At 43.8% G+C, this 19,502-nt stretch overlaps 1 protein-coding gene and 1 non-coding gene across 2 annotated transcripts in view; both read left to right on the plus strand.

Annotated features, from left to right (window-relative positions):
* LOC131265770 (bifunctional heparan sulfate N-deacetylase/N-sulfotransferase) overlaps positions 1-19,502 on the plus strand; it is a 39,981-nt gene that overhangs the window by 12,825 nt on the left and 7,654 nt on the right. The window contains exon 2 of the mRNA XM_058268078.1: positions 3,238-3,444. Coding sequence (XP_058124061.1) covers positions 3,238-3,444 — 207 coding nt within the window. The remainder of the gene's footprint in view (positions 1-3,237; positions 3,445-19,502) is intronic.
* Positions 15,538-15,609, plus strand: Trnah-gug (transfer RNA histidin (anticodon GUG)). The gene has a single exon. It is a non-coding gene; the product is annotated as a tRNA-His (tRNA).

Raw genomic sequence — 19,502 nt, forward strand, 5'->3', positions numbered from 1 at the left:
CAAATTGCATTTTCCCAGATAAAATCGATGAAAGGCTCGTCCTTCCATTCCATTGAAGAGTGGTTTTGAAGCATTTCCTCTTACATTTTCCGTCCCGAAGAACCGCTCCGCTATCGGAAGCTTCCACTGTTTTTTTTTTGCCTTTACTATTTTCTTTTTCACTGGTATCTTGCACATTTTATCTTTCTCCGTCGGATTCGAAGTTTCGAACGAGAACTGCGAAAAACGCAATTATCTCTCTGGTGGGCGCAACCGGAGTGCGGTATGAAGTGGATGGAGCGGGTGTTCATCCCCCCTTCCCTTGTGTCGTCTCCCCGTTCCGGGTTGGCCGGACCAGATAGTGTCGATGGTTTCGCTAATTGCTTATTATTGCACTGAATAAGGCATAAATTTAAATTAATTACGTTATAATGGAGCATTTCTCGAACAGCGGGAGAACTGGTGGAGGCCCACGTCGTACCGCAACCACTTAGCACCGCGGTCGGTTTTTCCCAGCATGGAAAAGCGCCTCGCTCAGACGCATCGCGGTTCTACCGCGATAGTGCAAGAAGAAAGGTGAAAGTCAAGCCACCGAGAACGCGGACGATCTTCGCGCTTCGCGAGGTTTGCAGCGGTGAAGAATTTGTCTGCAATTTGGTTCCCGACCCGCCGCGCGACTTCCGCCGTTCTCGACACACCGCGGAAAACTTGAGTCGATGCTGGTGCGGGCAAATTGGGCCAAAGTGATGTGCATTTACTACATTCTTCCCACCACCACCACCATCCTCCGAAATTGGTGCAATTTTCCTCCCGGAACGGAACATTCCTTCGCAACGCGCCCTGTCCTCCTGCATCCGGAGGCATCCACGGAAAAAAAATCTTTCCCACAGCGACGGCAACTTCTTATCAGATTTTTGATGGTGCTTCCGAGAACGATTCGGGGGAAAATGGAAAAGTGGCCACCAGTCCCTTCTTCCAGTTCCTCCCCTACTTCCTGTCCCTTTTTTCACTCACCGAAGATCGCGCAGGAGATATTACGCAGCATATAATTATGCCTCTCGGTGAATCATTACCGTGGCGCTCGCCCGCCACTAATCGATACTTAATGACCGTAGCAAACTTTTCTTGTAAATTACCTTTCGGAATGATTACCGGTACATGCTACCAGCAATAAGCTGCGCAATAATAATTATCATTACTATACTGCCGGGCCTACGCAGCGTTGGGTCTCGTTCTGGAAGTATTTGAAGAGAGGGGACGTTTTAGTTGGAAAAATGCGCCAATACTCAGCATCCATGCCCTAATTAAGAAAGCGCCAAATTATTCCGTGCTTAATTTGAAGTGTTCCTAAAACGGTCTTTTAATGGGTATTAAGAATGATAAAATTAACGCGAGATAGCATTGGAAATGGAAATCCATACACTTTCTGTCGTGATACAGGGCTTCGATTCATGTAATGGAATGTTTCAATAGGTAGCGAGAATATTTCAAAAGCATAGAGTATATTTTCAACCGGTTGAGAGAACTTTGCAATCATATAGGGGAATGTTTTAGACAGCTAGGGGAATCGTGCAAATCCACCGTGGAGCTTTGCAACCGCTTTCGGGACCAGGCTGCTTACTTCACAAAACTCATCGTTTTTATGCCAAGGGATGGTATAACTTTGGATAATTAAATATTTGAAAATCGGATAAGTTGTTTTCACCTTAAATACAACAATAATATTCTCCGATTTATCAGCATTTTCTCAACTTCTTACGAACGGTTTGGTCAAACAATCGATACGCTGAGGTAAACGTAAAGTGACAAATCAATGTGTGATATTTGAGGTTCTCCGCGTTTATCGTACCAAACTCGTTACTTGACAATCGATTGTAAAATAGTTGATGCAAAAATCGAAGACAAAATTTTCAATTAAATTATACACCAATAAAAATACACAGTAATTATATTACTTTTCTTGCGTGAACGTACAGGGATGGACCAAAGTAAACAAACAAATTACAACAAACGAGGACTTGTATGAGGTTAACAACTTGCTCTCCTAACCGGTTGCAAAGCTCCCCAGTGGGTTTGCACGATTTCCCTAGCAGTCTGACACATTCCTCTATATGATTGCAAAGTTCCCTCAACCGGTTGGAAATATCCCATTTGCTTTTAAAATGTTCTCTCTACCTATTGAAACATTCCATGATATGGATCGAAACCCTGTAACACATTTATTTGTCATGAAGAGGAGACGATGGGTACCTTAGTTTAACTTAACTAAATTGCAGTTCAAAACTATCCCAATAATCAACAAATAAAATCAAATTGACTATTTCAAAACAAATATATGAACCAAGCGGTGTAAATCCGGTGAATGTTTCAAGCGGTTCAATCCAATTTGTCAATTGATTGCCCAATTACACTTCACTTCTATCGGACCAAATTCCAATCCCGATGATGGAGAATGGATCCTACCCTTTCCTACCGGGATTGCAATCGGATTTGCATTGTTTCACTTTGCCCCTCCTCCTGGGTCGTCCTTCACCCCGCGAACCCGATCGACGATCGAACATCAATTAATTATCCAACACCACAACCGCAAGTGAAAACCCGCTAAATCCCACCCAAAATGTGCTGTAACAAAATTATACTCCCGGAATTGAGTGTCACGGCAACAGAAACGTGTCGTCCACGCGTCGAACTCCCAGTTCGGAACAGTTGGAATGAAAACGGGATGCCAAAACAAAGCTCACGAGTGTTGTCGATTTCGCCCAAGGGTCCTAAATGATGGTGGCCGGTGGCCCAGAAGGGGGAAGCGGGCACACAAACAAGCGACGATTTGTTTGTGACAAACTTTATCCTCTTGACCGCAAAACCGATTACTACGACGATGTTTGTTCCTGTCCCGAGTGCAGAAAGATGGAATGCACTGCACAGGGATTTGGATGGGAAGGAGCAGGGGGTATTCCTGGCAGAATGAAGAACCGCAGTCTAGTCTACCTTGTTCATCGGTTCCTCTTGCAAAAGCGTTCGAACTCACTCTGCGATGAGGATGCGATTCGGCAAATCACTCACCACTTTACTTTCGTGTTCGCTTTTCTACTTCAGAGTGGTGTGTCTCCGGTATTGGCCGGCATTTAAAATATCGACATTTCTAGGTTCGAGACCCGAACCGTCGAAGCACAGAGACAGACGGACAGACAACGGCCAATAGGTGTGATGGGAAGAGTTTAATACCATTGTTTTTTCTTTTTCTCTCTCCCTCGACAGTCTTATGCATCGTGATTCTCGGCCGCCGGCGCCACAGATCCACTGCCGGATGCTCAGCGGAAAAACCGCAATCGACGGAGGGCTAGCGCCGGACCACCGGTCCGAGGCACGGCTCCGCATCGACCCGAAGGTGCTGGTATTCGTCGAGACGACCTACACGCAGCTGGGCAAAAGCATCACCGAGCTGCTCGTGCACAATCGCATCAAGTAAGTACTCAAAATGGTTGTCATTTAAACATTCTTTAGAGGGGAAAATAAGGATGCTTCGTTCAAATCGTCGTACGATGTAGCTTACGAAGAGATGAGAATGATTCCCATTAGCTCAATCGAGTCGTAATGAAAAGTAAGTAAGATGGGAGCGCTCTCAAGTGGTTGAGCTTCAGAGAGTACCTAAACGATTCGATGAATTAAGTTATCCCCTTCAAAAACTACTTACTGCCAGAAGGAGAAGTACAGAAAATGTCCCTTTGTATTCACCAAAATAATCCGTAAAAACTATGTTTTTGGGAAATGTGTATGTTCCGGTCATGCTAATGAATTTAGGATTATTGAAATAGCTTTCCGATCGTTTCAACAGAACATTTTAGGATAATGGTTATGTCAGGTTGTACTATCTAACCACACTGGCGTGGAGGATGGATTCCTCCAGATTTTATCGTACAGATACTTGGTTACACATCCTGGTTACAACGATATCGGTGGACCTCCCGATACAGCCTTACTTTCCCTTCAGCAGCCTAAGGTCGTACTACGGATTGGTATCTTGTTCGAAGCCTCTCCTAAGGCTTTGTTTATGAATGGAGTTGATTGCTTTTTGGGCTAGTACTTGCCATTGTTTGTTAATCTGACTGCACAAATATACACACACACACACCGCTATAAGACCGAAAATTCCACGACCCGTCTGAGCCGATTGGAGTACTTGTCGAGCGAGGCGCAAATCGTGCCCTCCAGGCTACGGGGCAGTCGCCCGTCCTCGCTGTGTCCGCATGGTTTAGTTGATTCAGCATCAAACCATCTTCCTCCCGTGCCGTGGTTGCCTTTGTCTGGCAATTTTCCCGTTAAACTTACAGGAAAATCGGTTCCGGTGGGATGTAACCACCCGAGCAACGGTAAACACGTTGGCTTACCCCCAAACCAAGGCGGAGGGGCATGCGTGTGTGTGTGTATACGGGTACGGTTGTGGCCAGTCGAGTAACGAAAATTGAGACACACGTACAAACACATACACATACGCTCCAAGAAGAACCGGTTCGGTTCTCCTTCCTTTCGGCGGAACAGGGTAAGCCAAACGCAAGGATGCTGACCACCGGTTCCAAGTGCAGTTCCGTTTTCCGGGAATCCCGGTGCTTAACAATGCCAGTAATTTACTTCCGGCCCGGGTTTCCGGCCAAACCTTCCCGCTTCGGACTCCTTCCAAGTACCATTTGGAAACATTGAACAGAGTTTTTGGACAAAAAGAAGACTCCCTTCGTGCCGCAAGAATGGAAGATATGACCAAAGAGAGAGGGAGAGAGAGATAGGACCAAAACCTTCATGGATGGGAACGTAAACGCAGACACACATATGCAAATCTCTGAACCGGATTAAAGAACCATATTTTCACTTCCTCAAGATATCCTGGCCTTCGGTCGGTAGTGGACGCCGCTTTTAGGGAATTCGCTTGCAAATACCAACCATCGCATTCATCCGACATCGAGAAACCGAAAACCTGCCGGAATGAATCTGTGACCTTCGGCAAATACTAACCCGGCGGGGGAATGTGCACTAAACATGCCCAGCCAAAACATTCGTCGACATTCCCGACCGCAACGCCGAGGGGAAAAATGGAACCGTGCCAGGCGCGGAAACACACGGGGTGTGTTTGTTAAACAGAGAATTGAAATCGCTATTGGATTTCGATTTGGAAAACGGGCGCATTTCGAGCGATCCGAGTGCACTGGAGTGCAGTGGTCAATATCAACAGATTTCACAACAGGACCTCCCCGGACACCACGCCGAAGTGAACGGGGTTTGGTCCGCTGGGATATGAAGTTGCTCAATGAAAGATTCAATTTTTCAGCCCGATCCGGTTGGCAACAGTTTCTGTGATTGTGTCATTTCAGCCTTTCGAAGGAGTAAACTATCGTCCTGGACGTACAAAAGTGGTTCGTAATATCGGTCCAGGGCTCATATCCGTAACAAACAGATATGTAGTGCTGTCTAAAGCACCCGATGATAGCATGACCATCACAGCCACAGGTAAATGTTTTCCAAAGAGCACTGCGCCATCATTGGTCAGTTTGGTTTTTCGCAGCACCAGATATCCGGTGCTATTGAGAGTGATACCTCTGCTGCCGGTCTTGGATAAATGTCCCGGACAGCATTAGGAACGTTAAGAAATAGGTCTGACAAATCAAAACAGATTATCAAGCTGCCATCGACTACGCTTTCCCTCGGTCGAACGAGGCCGATTGAGTTTCTTCTGAAACATTTTAATTGCAAACTAAGGTAATGAATCTTTTACCCGGTTCATTTGAAAAAAAAAAAAAGATATAACGCAGCCGTTCAGTTAAAATATTATCTGTAAACAGTTTTGCCTCTAGCATTTAATTATGTCTAATTTAAAGTATGGGGGGTGCCCATGGCGCAGCGGTAGCGCGAGGAAACACCACACCACAGGTGTGGGATCGAATCTCGAGTCTGGCACCCTCCGGTATTACGAACGGCTGACCACCGATCTATAATATACCGTCTTTCGGTCACACAAACTCTCTTCGGAGGGAGGCCTTGTCCCACTAGGGGATGTCGTGCCACTTAAAAAAAAAAAAAAAATTTAAAGTATGTTCTTTGGAAACCATTTTTTTGTGTTGACATAAGGAAAAATAATTTGCTTTATACTCAATGTTAAATAACATAACATCGTAATAATCGTAATTTTGAATAAGGGTAAAATTGGAATACAGTTGGTCCTCGCAGTACGCGAATGTTTGGGACCTCATACTGAAGAGGTGACACTGAGAGGGAACCGCTTATTTAACATATCTTCTATCCAAATCACTAATAAGTGTATTATATCTCTGTTAAAAAGTGCATATGGTTGGTTAGAAAATGTCCATATTTGGAACTCATCCATGGACTGTATCATTTTACAAGGTTGTTCAAGAGCAGCATTTTCATTGTGCTTGATGTACGTTAAGAAAACTATAATATTTAATCACTTTCAAAACTCCGTTTCACACATATAAGGGTTGATTAACTTTCAACAATCCATAAATCTTTCACTCTCCTCACCTACCTTACCGTGTGGGAGGGGTAAAGAGATTAAATTTCCAATACAAAAGCCACTTCAGTACACATGAGGTGCTGCACTATAAGGTTACGGATAGTACGCCATGAATCTTCTCCACACCTTTAAGTCTGCCTACCTGTCTCCATCTGCTCCCGATCCTAGCTATGCAAGATCACTATCAGCGAAGTCCTGGGGCAGTGCCGTAGCGTAGGTCAAACCATAATGGCAAGCTGTTTCACGGCGCTTAACTATCTTTTTGACTAGAAGAAAATAATAGAAAAAAAGGCTTTTGCTTTGAAACACTGCTCCACGTGTTCCCCCCAGGAGTGTTTGTGGCGTTCGGCGAGTGACCGGGAAAATTGTGCGGCTAAAGGCTATAAATTTTCCACCCGCAGGCAAAATGATGATCCGCAGCGCGTCCCGCCGTCGATGATGGTGATGGTGGCGGTGGTCGCCTGCCATTACTGGAATCAATAAATTCCAAAATAATGAACCTGTTTCAGGCTATTCAAGCTGTCGGGTGATCCATCATGGTGTAGTGTTCGTTCGTGTTTGGAGGGCGTGTGTATGAACCTTCCGCAGGATGTGCTGCATCCTAGCGACCGTCGGTTGTAGATATCCTTCCGGTCCACTCTTTTTCTCTTTGTTCCAGCAAAATTTGCAACCAAATTGCATTATGTTGGTTGCATGGAACTAATAGTGAAGTTTTCCGTTGAAGGATGTGAAGAACATTTTTATTTGATCCTCCTCCTCTTTCAGTATAATCCTTTCCGTTTTCACCTTTTTTCTCTTCAGCCATTCATCGCCCGAAAGATGAGGAAACTTTTGCACTCTTAATCTCACAATATGTATGGTTATGGATTTGTTTTCCCCTAGCACATCTGACGGGACACGATCTGAGCTGATAATAGTACCTCTGACCTAAAATTTCCTTGGGATGTCTGGTTTCGAGTTAGAAACAAAGTCTTGATCAACGAGATAGGCATGTTTTTTTAGAAAATGTCCCTCCGTAGCCCCCGTACGAGCCTGTGGAAATGCAGCCCAGCACAAGAACGGATTGTTTTCCAAACCAACAACCGGAATAAATTCCATGCCACAATCTCTCTCTCTCTCTCTCTCTCTCTCTTTCTCTCGGTTTACCTTATTCCTCGTTCACTCAAACATTAAAATGGGCAGCAAGTGGTTTGATCGGGTGGAGTAGCCACTCAACAGTTGCTCATGTTTGGTCGGATAAAAAAGAAAAACTAGAAAAATGCTATCGTTTCGGGCACCTCTGGGGGTGTTGATAATCCGGGTTAGGAACGACATAAGCTGCAAATGATCTTCAACCTCTGGTTTGGTGTGCTTTGGTTTCTTTGGAACGAGAAAAGGGATGAATGTGGAGTAGCAATTAGGATCATTTTAAAATCATTGCCAAAAGTATTTACCAGCATTAAAGATGCTCCTCAATAATCATTCCTATCAATTTACTCGTTACTTGAGAAGAAATACCTGAGATAAACGATGAGTTTATGTTGTTGAAGGATATTGTTGGTGTTTGATATTTGCTGTGTATTTGGTAAGCAATTATTGATTATGTTCTAACGTTAATCCGTACACTTTGTGCTTGCGAAGGAATTTCCTTTGAGATACTTTTTTTTTTATATCACAGATTTAATTGATTGTGTAAACCAGTGTAATTGTATCACTTATTCATTGAGAAGGTGGTATGATATCATGGAATTCAATTTGGTAGAATATTCAATCAACCTCAAACATAGTTTTTCCTGGGTTTTCTAGAACCCTAAATGGTCAGTCGTTATGGCAGGAAAAGAAGGAAATCTTTCCGATGCCGATGCCATCCCCGAAAAGGGGATCACTAATCCAAGATCCACATTCTTCCATTGTCATAAACCATATGCATTCACGACGCTCCGGGGATGCGGCTCGCTTTCCCTTTGGCTTGTGTAGAAGAATGGATCTGATTAAATTTTTGAAAAGATCCCTGAAGAAAAGGTTACATTACACACCCACGCTCCACGGCCCGCGTGTCGTTTGAACCCGATGACCGTTTCGGCCAATTGTGTACGAAAGAGTTCGTGCATCCTAAATGAAACGACCCATTGCTGAATAGCGGCGCCCTCCATGGATTCGCCGTTCGTTCAGTGGAATGCCCGGGAAATCCCCTGACAGCCATTATCAATTCGACCGACCAGTCCCCCCTCCGAAGCGGTGGCCCGGTTCTCCGGTTCCGGACCATTGCCGAAAGGTTGACGAACGGGCTACAACGGGCTGTCCTTTCGCTTTTCCAGCTCCCTGCACTCGATAAAGCGATTGCTTCGCATTTCGGTGCCCGTTTTCTATTGAGCAGCTCACTTTGCTCGATTAGTCCATAAGGATTTGTTCGGGCAATGGATAAAAATTTGATATCTTCTGATTGTGTTTTTTTCGGGTGGACTGGACGTGGGATTGGAAACGAACCGACTCGGCCGCCATCGAACCGAACAAAAGTTGATCATAAACTAGATCGTAAAAGCAGCGCACAAACGCTGTGATTGTTGGTTGGAACTGTTGATGGCGAACGGTGGTTTATTAGAAATGTTTAGATCTCTACCGAAAACTTACAAAGAGTCCTTTTGCAAGTTGTGCGTCTTTAAAGCTGATGAAACCACATTTATTTTCATTTTTTTTGCCTACACTTGTTGTACACTATCAATGGCTTATGTCTTTTTCAAAGTACTCTTGAACAAACATTTAACACAACGAAATACTGTCGTATTGAATACTTTTTACTTAAATTCGTGGAATTAAACCCTTCGTTGATCCGGCATTCACTCTGTTTGTGAAACCCTACGAAGCAAACAAAACCACTTTTCCGGTATCTCAAGTTTCGTTTTTTTTTAATAAATCCTTACAAAAAACACTACCAAAAACAAAACGGAACCAAATCCCCAAACATTTTCGTTGACAGAAGCGCTACCGCGTTGAATTAAAATAAAAAAAAAATAAAAAAAAGGAAACCCAGAACAGAAGGAGCCCGAAACGAACCGAAAGCAAAATCCCAAACTTTGCAAAAAGAAGCCGGAAAAGTGCTCTCGCTAATCCGAATTAACTGCTCAGCGGCAGTAAATTCATCGCGTACCCGTACTAGCGCCATGGGTATTGCGAATTGGCCGTCCCCGACCCGGCACATGTAAACGCCTTATTTCGCCGGGTTTAGTTTTTTTTACTTCGCAAGGATTCTCCCCCTTTTTTTGGTGTGGGCCCAACGAACGACAGAATTGAATAGACAGCTGACAGCAAAGGAGGGAGGGATGGGTGCGGGTTGCCCTCGATGGGTTGAAAATGTTTCGCCCCCAAATTTCCCCCTGTTCGCGCTTCGCAGGGGAGGAGGTAAGCCTACGAAAAGCGCATACTTGAGATTCACACAAAATAGTTTCGGCGTGTTTTTCGGGCCCGAGTTTTTCCGCAACCACCATCACGACCATTTTCCTGCTTTTTCCATGACCTTCTCCTGGGTTTCAGTTACGATGAGATTGAAAATATACAAACGAGCGGCTCCACAACCTTAGGAGAGGGGGAAGGTCAAGTGTCACACGAAACGGGGGAGCATCCGAATAGAGGAGGAGGACGCTGAGAGCTGAAATAATCGTACGGCTTCAACAGCTCCGGGTCTCCGGGAAACAAAACTCTGCGGGTTGTGGATGTAGCACCCTCCGGTAAGCTCATTGAGCTCCGCTGGGAGAAAGGGCCGTGTACGGGTGAAATCGAAAAGTCGACTCCAAAAACATGGCAAGTTGCGCTCTTGCCAGTAGAGGAGAAGCGGGTGAAAAATCGCAAGCAAAAGTTTAATCAACAGGAAGATCTTCTTTCATGCTTCATTCGGTCGAATAATGGAGTGGTGATGGCGGAACGGAACACCAATAGTTTTTCTTCTAGCTATTTTTTTTTTAAAGTCGCTAGTAAGGACGAGAAAATGCTGTGTTAGAAAATGGGGGAGAAAAAAATCAGGGACCTCGGGGATGAGAAGGAAAATCAACGAGTATAACTGGATCTCGGGGTTGGTCATTGGGCAGAAAATGTGGGAATCGAGGATCCGTGGTGGTATTTCTGGGGGTTTAGGGTTGGTGGGGGGTTTGTGGGTCGGAATGAAATCCCATCATTGTTTTCCCACGCGTCTCACGCTGAACCGCTGCAACGCTCCCCCTGGCCATAAAGATCCCTGGGCCGGAAGGGAAGAAGGGTCGTGCGGGTGGTAAAAGTTGTTCACTTGATTTAGTGTAAGTTATTTCCTTTGTTTGTTCCATCCGAACGCATCAGGAGAGCGTTTTGGTTTATTTTTTTCTTTTTTTTTTCTTCAACCGTTCCGGTCGCTTTCGTTTTTCTCTTCGGTATTTCCCATCGGCGTTCCGGTGCTTTTCAACTCTTCCGGTTCGCTTTTACCGAAAAGAAGGCATTTTCTAAACGATTAAGTTTTTATTCTCTTTTTCTTTAATTTTTAGTTTTCCAACGTCGATCCCCGATCGGTGAAGTTTTAAATTTAGTTGAACAATTCTTTTCCTGGCCAAAATGGCCGAACTTGAGGTGGCAAATGAAATGGAAAACTTTCGACACTGGCCGGCTGATCCACACCGGGACCGGCCGACCAGAAACAGTGTAACACCGGAATGGGGAAACATGGGAAATATCGATTGTTTTGGTTCTTTTTAATTCGACTCAAGTGAAGTGGGAGCAGCAATTGATCCGAATTTCTTTTTAAAGCAATTTAAAGTCACAACATTTGTACGGTGAAGAATTTTCGTTAAATCTTTAAATATTACCATCTTCAATGTACAAGCACGTCTAAATTCCATTCTCTTCATGGGCGTTACGATGTATTGTTATGTTTAGAAACGAATCGATAAACAAGAACATTAGAAAGCTTTTTGTAAACAACACAGAGATGCATGCTTCGTCTGACAGGATTCCATTATCCATCATTTGGACCTAACCAGCAATTCGTCCTCGGTAAAGTGTTACCAAATGCCGGTAAGTCTACACCACCAAAGAAAATCTTTTGGTTTTCAGGCTAAAAAAAAAGGATCATTGCATCACCGAGTAAAGTGGTTTTGTTTCCGTTTTTGCACGTTCGGTTAGCAGGTCCGCGTTTGTCTTTCATTAATCAACGATGGAAGAGAAGACAAATCGTACAAACGGAGAGATGGATGAATACCAATGAAAGGCTTCCCTTGGGAAAAGCTCATTAAGCTTTATGTGGCAAAGGTTTTCTTTTTCACCCGATTTTTTTAAGAGTCTTCAATATCTTTGAGTTTTTTTTCTCAGTATATTAAACCTTGAAACAATATTCATAATGTTGCGTAAAGTCCTTAAGACAAAGTTTCCATCGATAGACACCGACAAATGAAACATGAAATTAATATCCCCATAAGACGCTCTTTCTATTCTACTTCTTTCACCATCCTTCGATGTGAACAAAACTTTGCGAAACCATCTGTAATCTGAGCTACTTAAGTACGGTACACGCACACACAAACAAGCACACCCTCTCACTCGTGGGCGAGGATGCAGACATTTTTGTGAAAGCATTTTGTAATCCACATCATTCTTCCGATCCGTCGAGTATTATGATGCCTACTTTTGCGTGGTACAAATATATCTCTTTCCACATCAGTTTAAGGTTGTTTTTCCTCCCTCCCTCTATCCTACCTTGAACACTCAAGCAAAGTGTTTCACAACGACATGCCCGTCGTGTGGAGGAAAAGAAATGAAAAGTGCGTTGCTGTATGGTGTGGAGAATGTTTAATCCCCGAGTGCAGGGTTTCTCCTGATCAGATTCCGCCGAGTGCGCGATCCGTAATTCAACTTGGTCCCGGAGTTGGCGCTGGAGGAAAAGCGCCGTAATTCGTGATGCTGCGTACAAATTTTTGAACACATCAAAGAACCCGCAGAGTTCCCGCGTTCGTGCTTGCGCTTGGTCATGTGGAAGCTCGCCAAAAAGAAAATCCTTCCCCGGGAAGTTTACAGACGACCGACGGAATCTTTCTACCGTGCGTTGTTCCTGCTTCCTTTTCGTGTTGAGCTCCCCAATTTTCCACCTTTCCATCATTGTTACGCCCAGGCCGCGGGGTAACAGGGGGAAAACAGGGTCTGACAAAGAAAAGGAGAGCACAATTTATTGTTCCGCAATTTGGTTATTTAACCCCCACACGCGCAGGAAGCAATGTAAGTAGCTGATCCGGAGTAAGAGTGCTACCGCTTCTCCTTGGGGGGAAAAAGGCTTCGCAAATGAATGTGTGCTGGGTGAAATTCATACACCACCACCCCCGGGGGGGAATCCTTTTCACCTTCGGGTCGGGAAGAAGGGAACATTTTCCAGGCGTATGTGTTCCGGTCCGGTGGGAACTGCAAGTATTACACGCACGGAGCCCACAAGTTCGGGCTTATCAAACAGGGGGTGGAAAAAACAATCTTCCACCATCTTGAAACCATCGCAGACGTTTTGTTTGCATTGTGGGGTGGTTGGTTTTTTTGTCTACCCTTCGAGAAAAAATCATCCCCTCTCGGGCACTCATAATGGCATCATTTTCCATCCCCCCCGCCCACGCGCACAATGTGTGTGTGCGAACTCAAGTTTCCAAGTGTTCACCGATGTACGCCGGCTTGTGTGTTTGTACGAAGCAGGAAAGGCGTAGGAAAAGTTTTCCTACTTACATTACCTCCTCCACCTTGGGTGGGTCCCTTTGTCCCGAATAAAGACAACGTTCCGTTTCGCGGAAGAGAGGGAACCCGAGAAGCTTTCATCGTGAAGCTTGCGGCAACGAACAATCATTTCGCTTGTAAGATGCAAGCTTCGACGTCGACAAAAGAAAAGGAAGGACGGAAAATGGACGGAAAAAACGACGGGAAAACCACACGGCACCGGTTTTCCAACCCGGCAGAGTTCCCTGCCATAAGTTGCCAGGTGAATGAAAAATTAATGGGGAAACTCCACTCCCCACAGCAGGCCACACGCACGGCCTCTGTAGAAGGTAGAGCTTTAGAGAGAGTTTCGTGGAGGACGATGTAATTATAATGGTGACATGAGTAATTTTTTTTTGCGATTCACTTTTTGCTTGTTTGCAAACATCCCCGGAAATGGGGTAGTCTGGCATAATTTGTATAATACCACTAGATATGCTTTTAATGATGCAAAATGGTTGATCGGAGTATTGGAGGGAAAATAATGATGAGATTAAACATATGTTATAGCTCACTTGTGTTTACGTTCCTCCAATTTTGTTCTAATATCAACCTTATTCAAACTTTTTAATAACTGTCAGTCAAAAATACGTTTTAAATCCTCGTTTAATGTTTGGTTATACTAAGCACCATATCGAGTCAACTAGCCACGGTATCATTTTATCACTACATTCAACGAAGGAGGATTGCATTTTACAAACTTTTCTTGTTTGATTGACCTTTTTGGTCTTTTTTTTATACCATCTTGCCATCCGTCTTTTGCAGCATTATGGTTTTTTATGAATCCTTTTCAAGATGCTTCCGGAGCGGTAGTCGTTGCTTACAAGCGAACCATTATAGTCAACCGGTGTACTTTTCCTTTTTTGTCCTGTCTCCCCTCCCCCCGTATCATTGGGGGAGAAAATGGAGAAGCTTCTTTAGATGATTGTTATAAAATTGGCGCAGGTAACTTCAAACTGGCGGGAAAAGAAAATCTTCTCCCCCCTTTCCATACGCTTTCCACGAACGCGTTCCGGGTTGATATTAAAAGTTATTCTAAAAGTTTTGCTTGTCCTGTCCCCTTGCTGGTTTTTTTCTTCTTCTTCTTACGGGTGGAAGCAGTAAGGCAGCCAAGAAAAGCCACAAGATGAAGCCGAAGCTGTCAGTGTCAGAACCAGCGCGACCCCAGGGCGGTGTGCCCGTTGCACCTGGGATGGCGTTTGGCTGAGGAGGAGCACAAAAAGGCAACCAGCAAAACTGTAGGTTTGCCTTCCTCCCCTTCCCCCCTCCCCAACGGTTTCCGTGGTGCGCAGCAATCTGCGGAAGCCGTCTCAATCTCACCTGACAGCTGTCCGATTTGGTTCCGTGCGACCTGTTTGTGTGTGAGCGTATGGGGTTTTCACTCATCTTTTTACGTTTTTCGACTCACTGTTCGACCGCGTTGTGAGGAAAACTTTTTTCTACTGTGTCTCAATGCATGAAACGCACACATTGCACCTTTTGCAGCATAATGATGAGTTGGCGCGTATTTACCGCCGCACTTTCGCACTTTACCTTAACTTTGTCTGCTAGGGTTTTCGGTTCGCTTTTTCATTTATCCACCAACCATGCCGTTGAAATCGATTGTAAACATCGTGACGGAAAATAAAATAAACAAATTGGAGTGGAACACTGCAGCGAGTTGAATGAATTCGGCTTGGACAGTTCCTTTCTTTCCAATCACTCGTCGGTAACTCGCGACGGGAGGTTTAAGAAATTCATTCAAACCTGAATGGAAGATTGTTTATTTATAGCTTGCTTTTCCACCCCCTCCACGTTTACGTTCAAGCGCGATGTTTTTTGAACGACCTTCATTTTAAAACCAGCGATTTGCGAACCTGATCAACTTATTTCACTCGAGTTTGAAATGGCGCTGTGAGCAAGTTAATAACTGTTTTCTTGTGACAAATATTTTTTTTCCTTCAAGTGTACTTAAAGTACATATGCTCACGGTTATTTTTAATTTAAAACCTTTATTTGGTTATTTTTGTTACATTAACTAGTCAACTAAACAAAAGCGTGCATTAGTCATGCATTTCTTATCACCAAGAAATGTTAGAAAATTTAGTTTGAAAGTTGACTAAGTTCAACCTATCATTGCTATGTTGTGGTACGCTCGTTCCCCACTTCCATATTGTTCATGCATCGTTCCAGTTTGGTGGGGACCATTCACTTGAGTCAGTTGTTTTTCGCTGCTCCCCATTTCGCGGTGGGGTGTTTATTGAACCGATTTTCGTAAAATTGAAAAGCTGGAGCTTGCATTTTAGCTTTCTTTTTTCAAGTTGCCCCAAACAGCCGTGATCGTCTAGTGGTTAGGACCCTACGTTGTGGCCGTAGTAACCCAGGTTCGAATCCTGGTCACGGCAGTGTTACATTGAAAAAAACACTGTCACGGAATGGGGGGAGCCATAGTGTACTATTTTTGCTTATGTAGCATTAAACCATTGTCGAGTTTTTGGAAATAAAAATCTGAACCTACTGTCCCTAATTAATTTTAAACCGACGTAAAAATACCAATGATGCCTCTAAATTCAAAGGGTCTTTGTCATGTTTAATTTCACATGTAATAAATATTGTTTGGAATTACTCATGTTTGGTTGATTTAAGCTTTTCATTCATACTGCTTTGAGCCATTTATTTTAAGCCGCTGTTGTTGTGTTGGCGTTATTATTCGACGAATTTATTTTGCTCATACAGTTTTTCGATTGCATTGCTGCCTTTCACTGGAATCCTGATTATGGCAGTGGTTGTACTCTCTGAAAATACTGTCATGGAAGGGTGTGAACAAATATTATTATTGTTTTTAACCCTAAATAATCGTTTAGAATATTTGTTGCTCGTGCCCCAAAACCGAAGTATAAAATCCAAGTCAAAAAAAAATGTTTACTTTAACAACCTTCCGTTCGAACGATCCTGTTCATATTATCCAATTATAAAGGTGGTTCAATTGAGTTATCATTATGAAAAGTGTTTTGAACTTCGTGTGTTTAGAGTGGCAGCTCGTTGCCGTGGAAAATGCATCGCGAAACCATATAAAAGTCATTACTTTCAACTTCACCGATTAATTAATACCACACACACACCACACGTACTGCTCACTGAACATATTTGTTTATTGATTATTGATTTTTAACCTCGGGATGTTGGTTTTTTTTCCTCGCGAATTTTATCGACGGCAAAGGCCTCTTTTCAACCCCTACAATGTACGCCCTTTGATGTCCCACTCCCGAACCATCAACGCGTCGCATCCGGTCGAGACCTTCCTCTGTTCTGCTAAAAACACTCAATTAAGCTGCACGTTACATGCCGGTGGCACACATTGTACACTCCATTAACAGCATTGGTTGGGATTTAATTTTGCGCCCATCCAAAACGAGACTCCTCGGTCCTCCCCTTGTGCCATCGTTCGTTGGGCTTGTTCCGTCCTCTCGTTGAATTTTAATTCCGATTCATCAACATTCCGTCGGACATCATCATGCGATGGCAGCCAAGAATGGTCGTACATTACGATGGTCCCGAGCGTTCCGTCACAAGGATTGTCGGGCGGGGGTTTCACTTGCTTATTAGCATCATAATTATTTAATGAAAATAGAAAGGATTTTTTTTGGTTCGCATTTGTGAATGCAGAAAATTCCGTGCGTTAATTGTGGATAATAAAAAAAGTTTTTAGTTCTCTACGAAACTATGACCTAAGTATCACAAAATTTTGTCCCTCACTGTGGTTCTGATTGATTTCATAAACTGCTCCCGCGGCAAAGGAAATGCAAAAAGTAAAACACCACTCTGCCGGCCATCATCATCACGCGGTCATGTGCGGGACGCTCCGAAAGGAGCTTAATAAAACTATCCCTGTCATCTTATTACATGGCAGGCTACGCGATCGATATATCGACAAGCGCCTGTAATTGAATTGTAGGCAAACCGATCCCCTAGCCTTACAACCACCACCAACCGGGAAGGGTCGTGGCCGCGGTTGCATTAATGCATTCCATTTATCCCGCGCCATCGGGGCACGTTTTTCACGCGAAAAAAGCATGAGGAAGGCGAGTGAAGAAGAGGGTGGATGTCATTCCGGCTGGCTCGACATTGGACATTGTCCGGTCTTTTTCTCGTGTCCTCGGACAACTCCGGTTTGTTAACCACGACAAAAGTATCTGCTGTGAAGGGAAAATTGGAAACTCACACTTTATTATAACTTTTTTTTTCGTTTGCATCCAGTTGGTTAGTGAACAGAAGCAAGAGTATAGGAATGTCAACCCGTATAGGAAGTAACTTTTGTTTTAGTAATAAAACAAATACTCATAATTGTTACTTATTTTATCTATCAGCATAAAACGTTCTTCACAAGCTAAAATACAAGTCAATTCAGTTACATGATTGGAAGTCAACTTTTTGGTATTTAAGAACACAAGTTACCTGCTTTGAATAATTGAGATAGCAGCGTTTATAATCAACCTAATACACACACGTCCGTGAGGAATTTTTCCAAACAGAAGTCAATTGTATTTATTAGGTACATAAGCAAACCATAGAAATTCTTGGGCGAATTGGTCAATAAGGATGTGAGTGTTAGTTCTAAAGAATTATTTAACGATACATTCTCCTTTCTTTGCTAAATTCTGACAGCTAGCGTTAGTGAAGGGATATGTTTGTTACATTAACAAGTGACAATAACTATGGATAAGTGAGGAATAGAAAAGACAGGCATTCACATAACTTAGTAGATAAATTATGATAGAACAGACTTGTTTATGAGCTCGAGCTTACCGAAAACACCTTTTTTTTTTATTTCCCCATGACAACTGTCACTACATTACCATACCCTAGGAATGTATGTGTGTGTAGGTACTCCAAGGCAAGTTGTTTGTCAAGCTTACTTCTTCTTAGGCCAGGCACCTCTTTTCACGACAGTATTTAACCCTCGTTCACTCTGAAGTGTGTCGTTGCTGGCAGAGGAATATATCTTTCACGGTTTGGTCCCTTTGCCACCGGAACCGGCCAACCCAGCTTGGCCAACAGTTCCAACCAGACGAGACTATCGGATGTTACTTCATACTCTTCTATTTGTATTTTTTTTTTTGTCCCCGTTGCCGAAGATGCGCCGGACATCGTTTGTCTTCTCGCTCTCCACCAGTTCATATAGTGGCGCAATAGCGAAACCACGCGGCGACAATAACCAAGCGCAGCACGACGGCGATAACACCCCACCCTGCTCCGGTGGTGGAAAAAAGGACCTCCGCATCGCAGAGATAGGGAAACGAGGAAAGAGGAAAGACGACGATGTACGAATCGTGAACAAGCGTTTGCGTTGTTTATAGATACGTATCAAATCCATGTTCTTATGTCTGGCGCGGTCTTCGGTCTGGGTGGGGGGGATTGCCCACCCGGATCGGTGGCGCTTGATGCTACCGGCGTTACACGACCACACGATCCTCTCGGAGGGAAGACTCTTGCCCGGGAGGTTGGTATAAATGTGTCATGAAAAATGATAGGCTTGCCATTTTTCAAATTATAAAAGGAGCCACCTTCGTTTCGGACCGAGGTGGATTCCGTTCGTGTCTGCTCTCGACGCTTTACTTCCTTCGTTTTTATCTTTGCCACTGCGTGAGTTGTGTGTGTGTGTGTGTTTGCCCGGGTGCGCCGTCCACGATGGATTGCCGGACGATGTTGGATGGACACGGGATACTGTTGACAGGCGAAGCGACCGATGGCGAATTATTCATGTTTATGGCATGTAGATTGGGAGAAGTTTTCCACTAAAAGATGACCAAATGGAAACGGTTTTATTATTCTCCTGTCACTCGTTCGGAATGTTTTCCGCGCACCGAACAAGAGATTGAGTGCGTGCTCGGAGGCTTCGGGATGTGAAATAAATATACTTCTTTTTTATAGGAAAGAAGACGAACATAACTGCCCGAAACTATCGGCTGATATGTAATAAAAAAGGAAGTTATGTCCATATCCACTTCCCTTTTCATTGGTCGACTATTTACGATAGGCTTATCCCAATGATTCGCAGCTTTAAGATCTAAATAATTTAAAATTTTATTACTTCGACAGTAAAAAGACTCTCGTTTTGCGACAGGACCTTTGCGTTGGCCATTAGGAACAAAATTAGAAAAGAAGGAAGCACTCACGCACAGAATCGTAATGGAAACTAATGGTGTTGATCTTTGTCTTGGAAGTATAAAGAAGTGCTTTTAAAGGAGCGCGTTTGTAGATCGTTCGCTTTTTCGTCTTTGCCTGCGGAACACGCGAT

Source organism: Anopheles coustani, chromosome 2, assembly GCF_943734705.1.
Source record: "Anopheles coustani chromosome 2, idAnoCousDA_361_x.2, whole genome shotgun sequence".
NCBI classification, from domain to species: Eukaryota; Metazoa; Arthropoda; class Insecta; order Diptera; family Culicidae; genus Anopheles; species Anopheles coustani.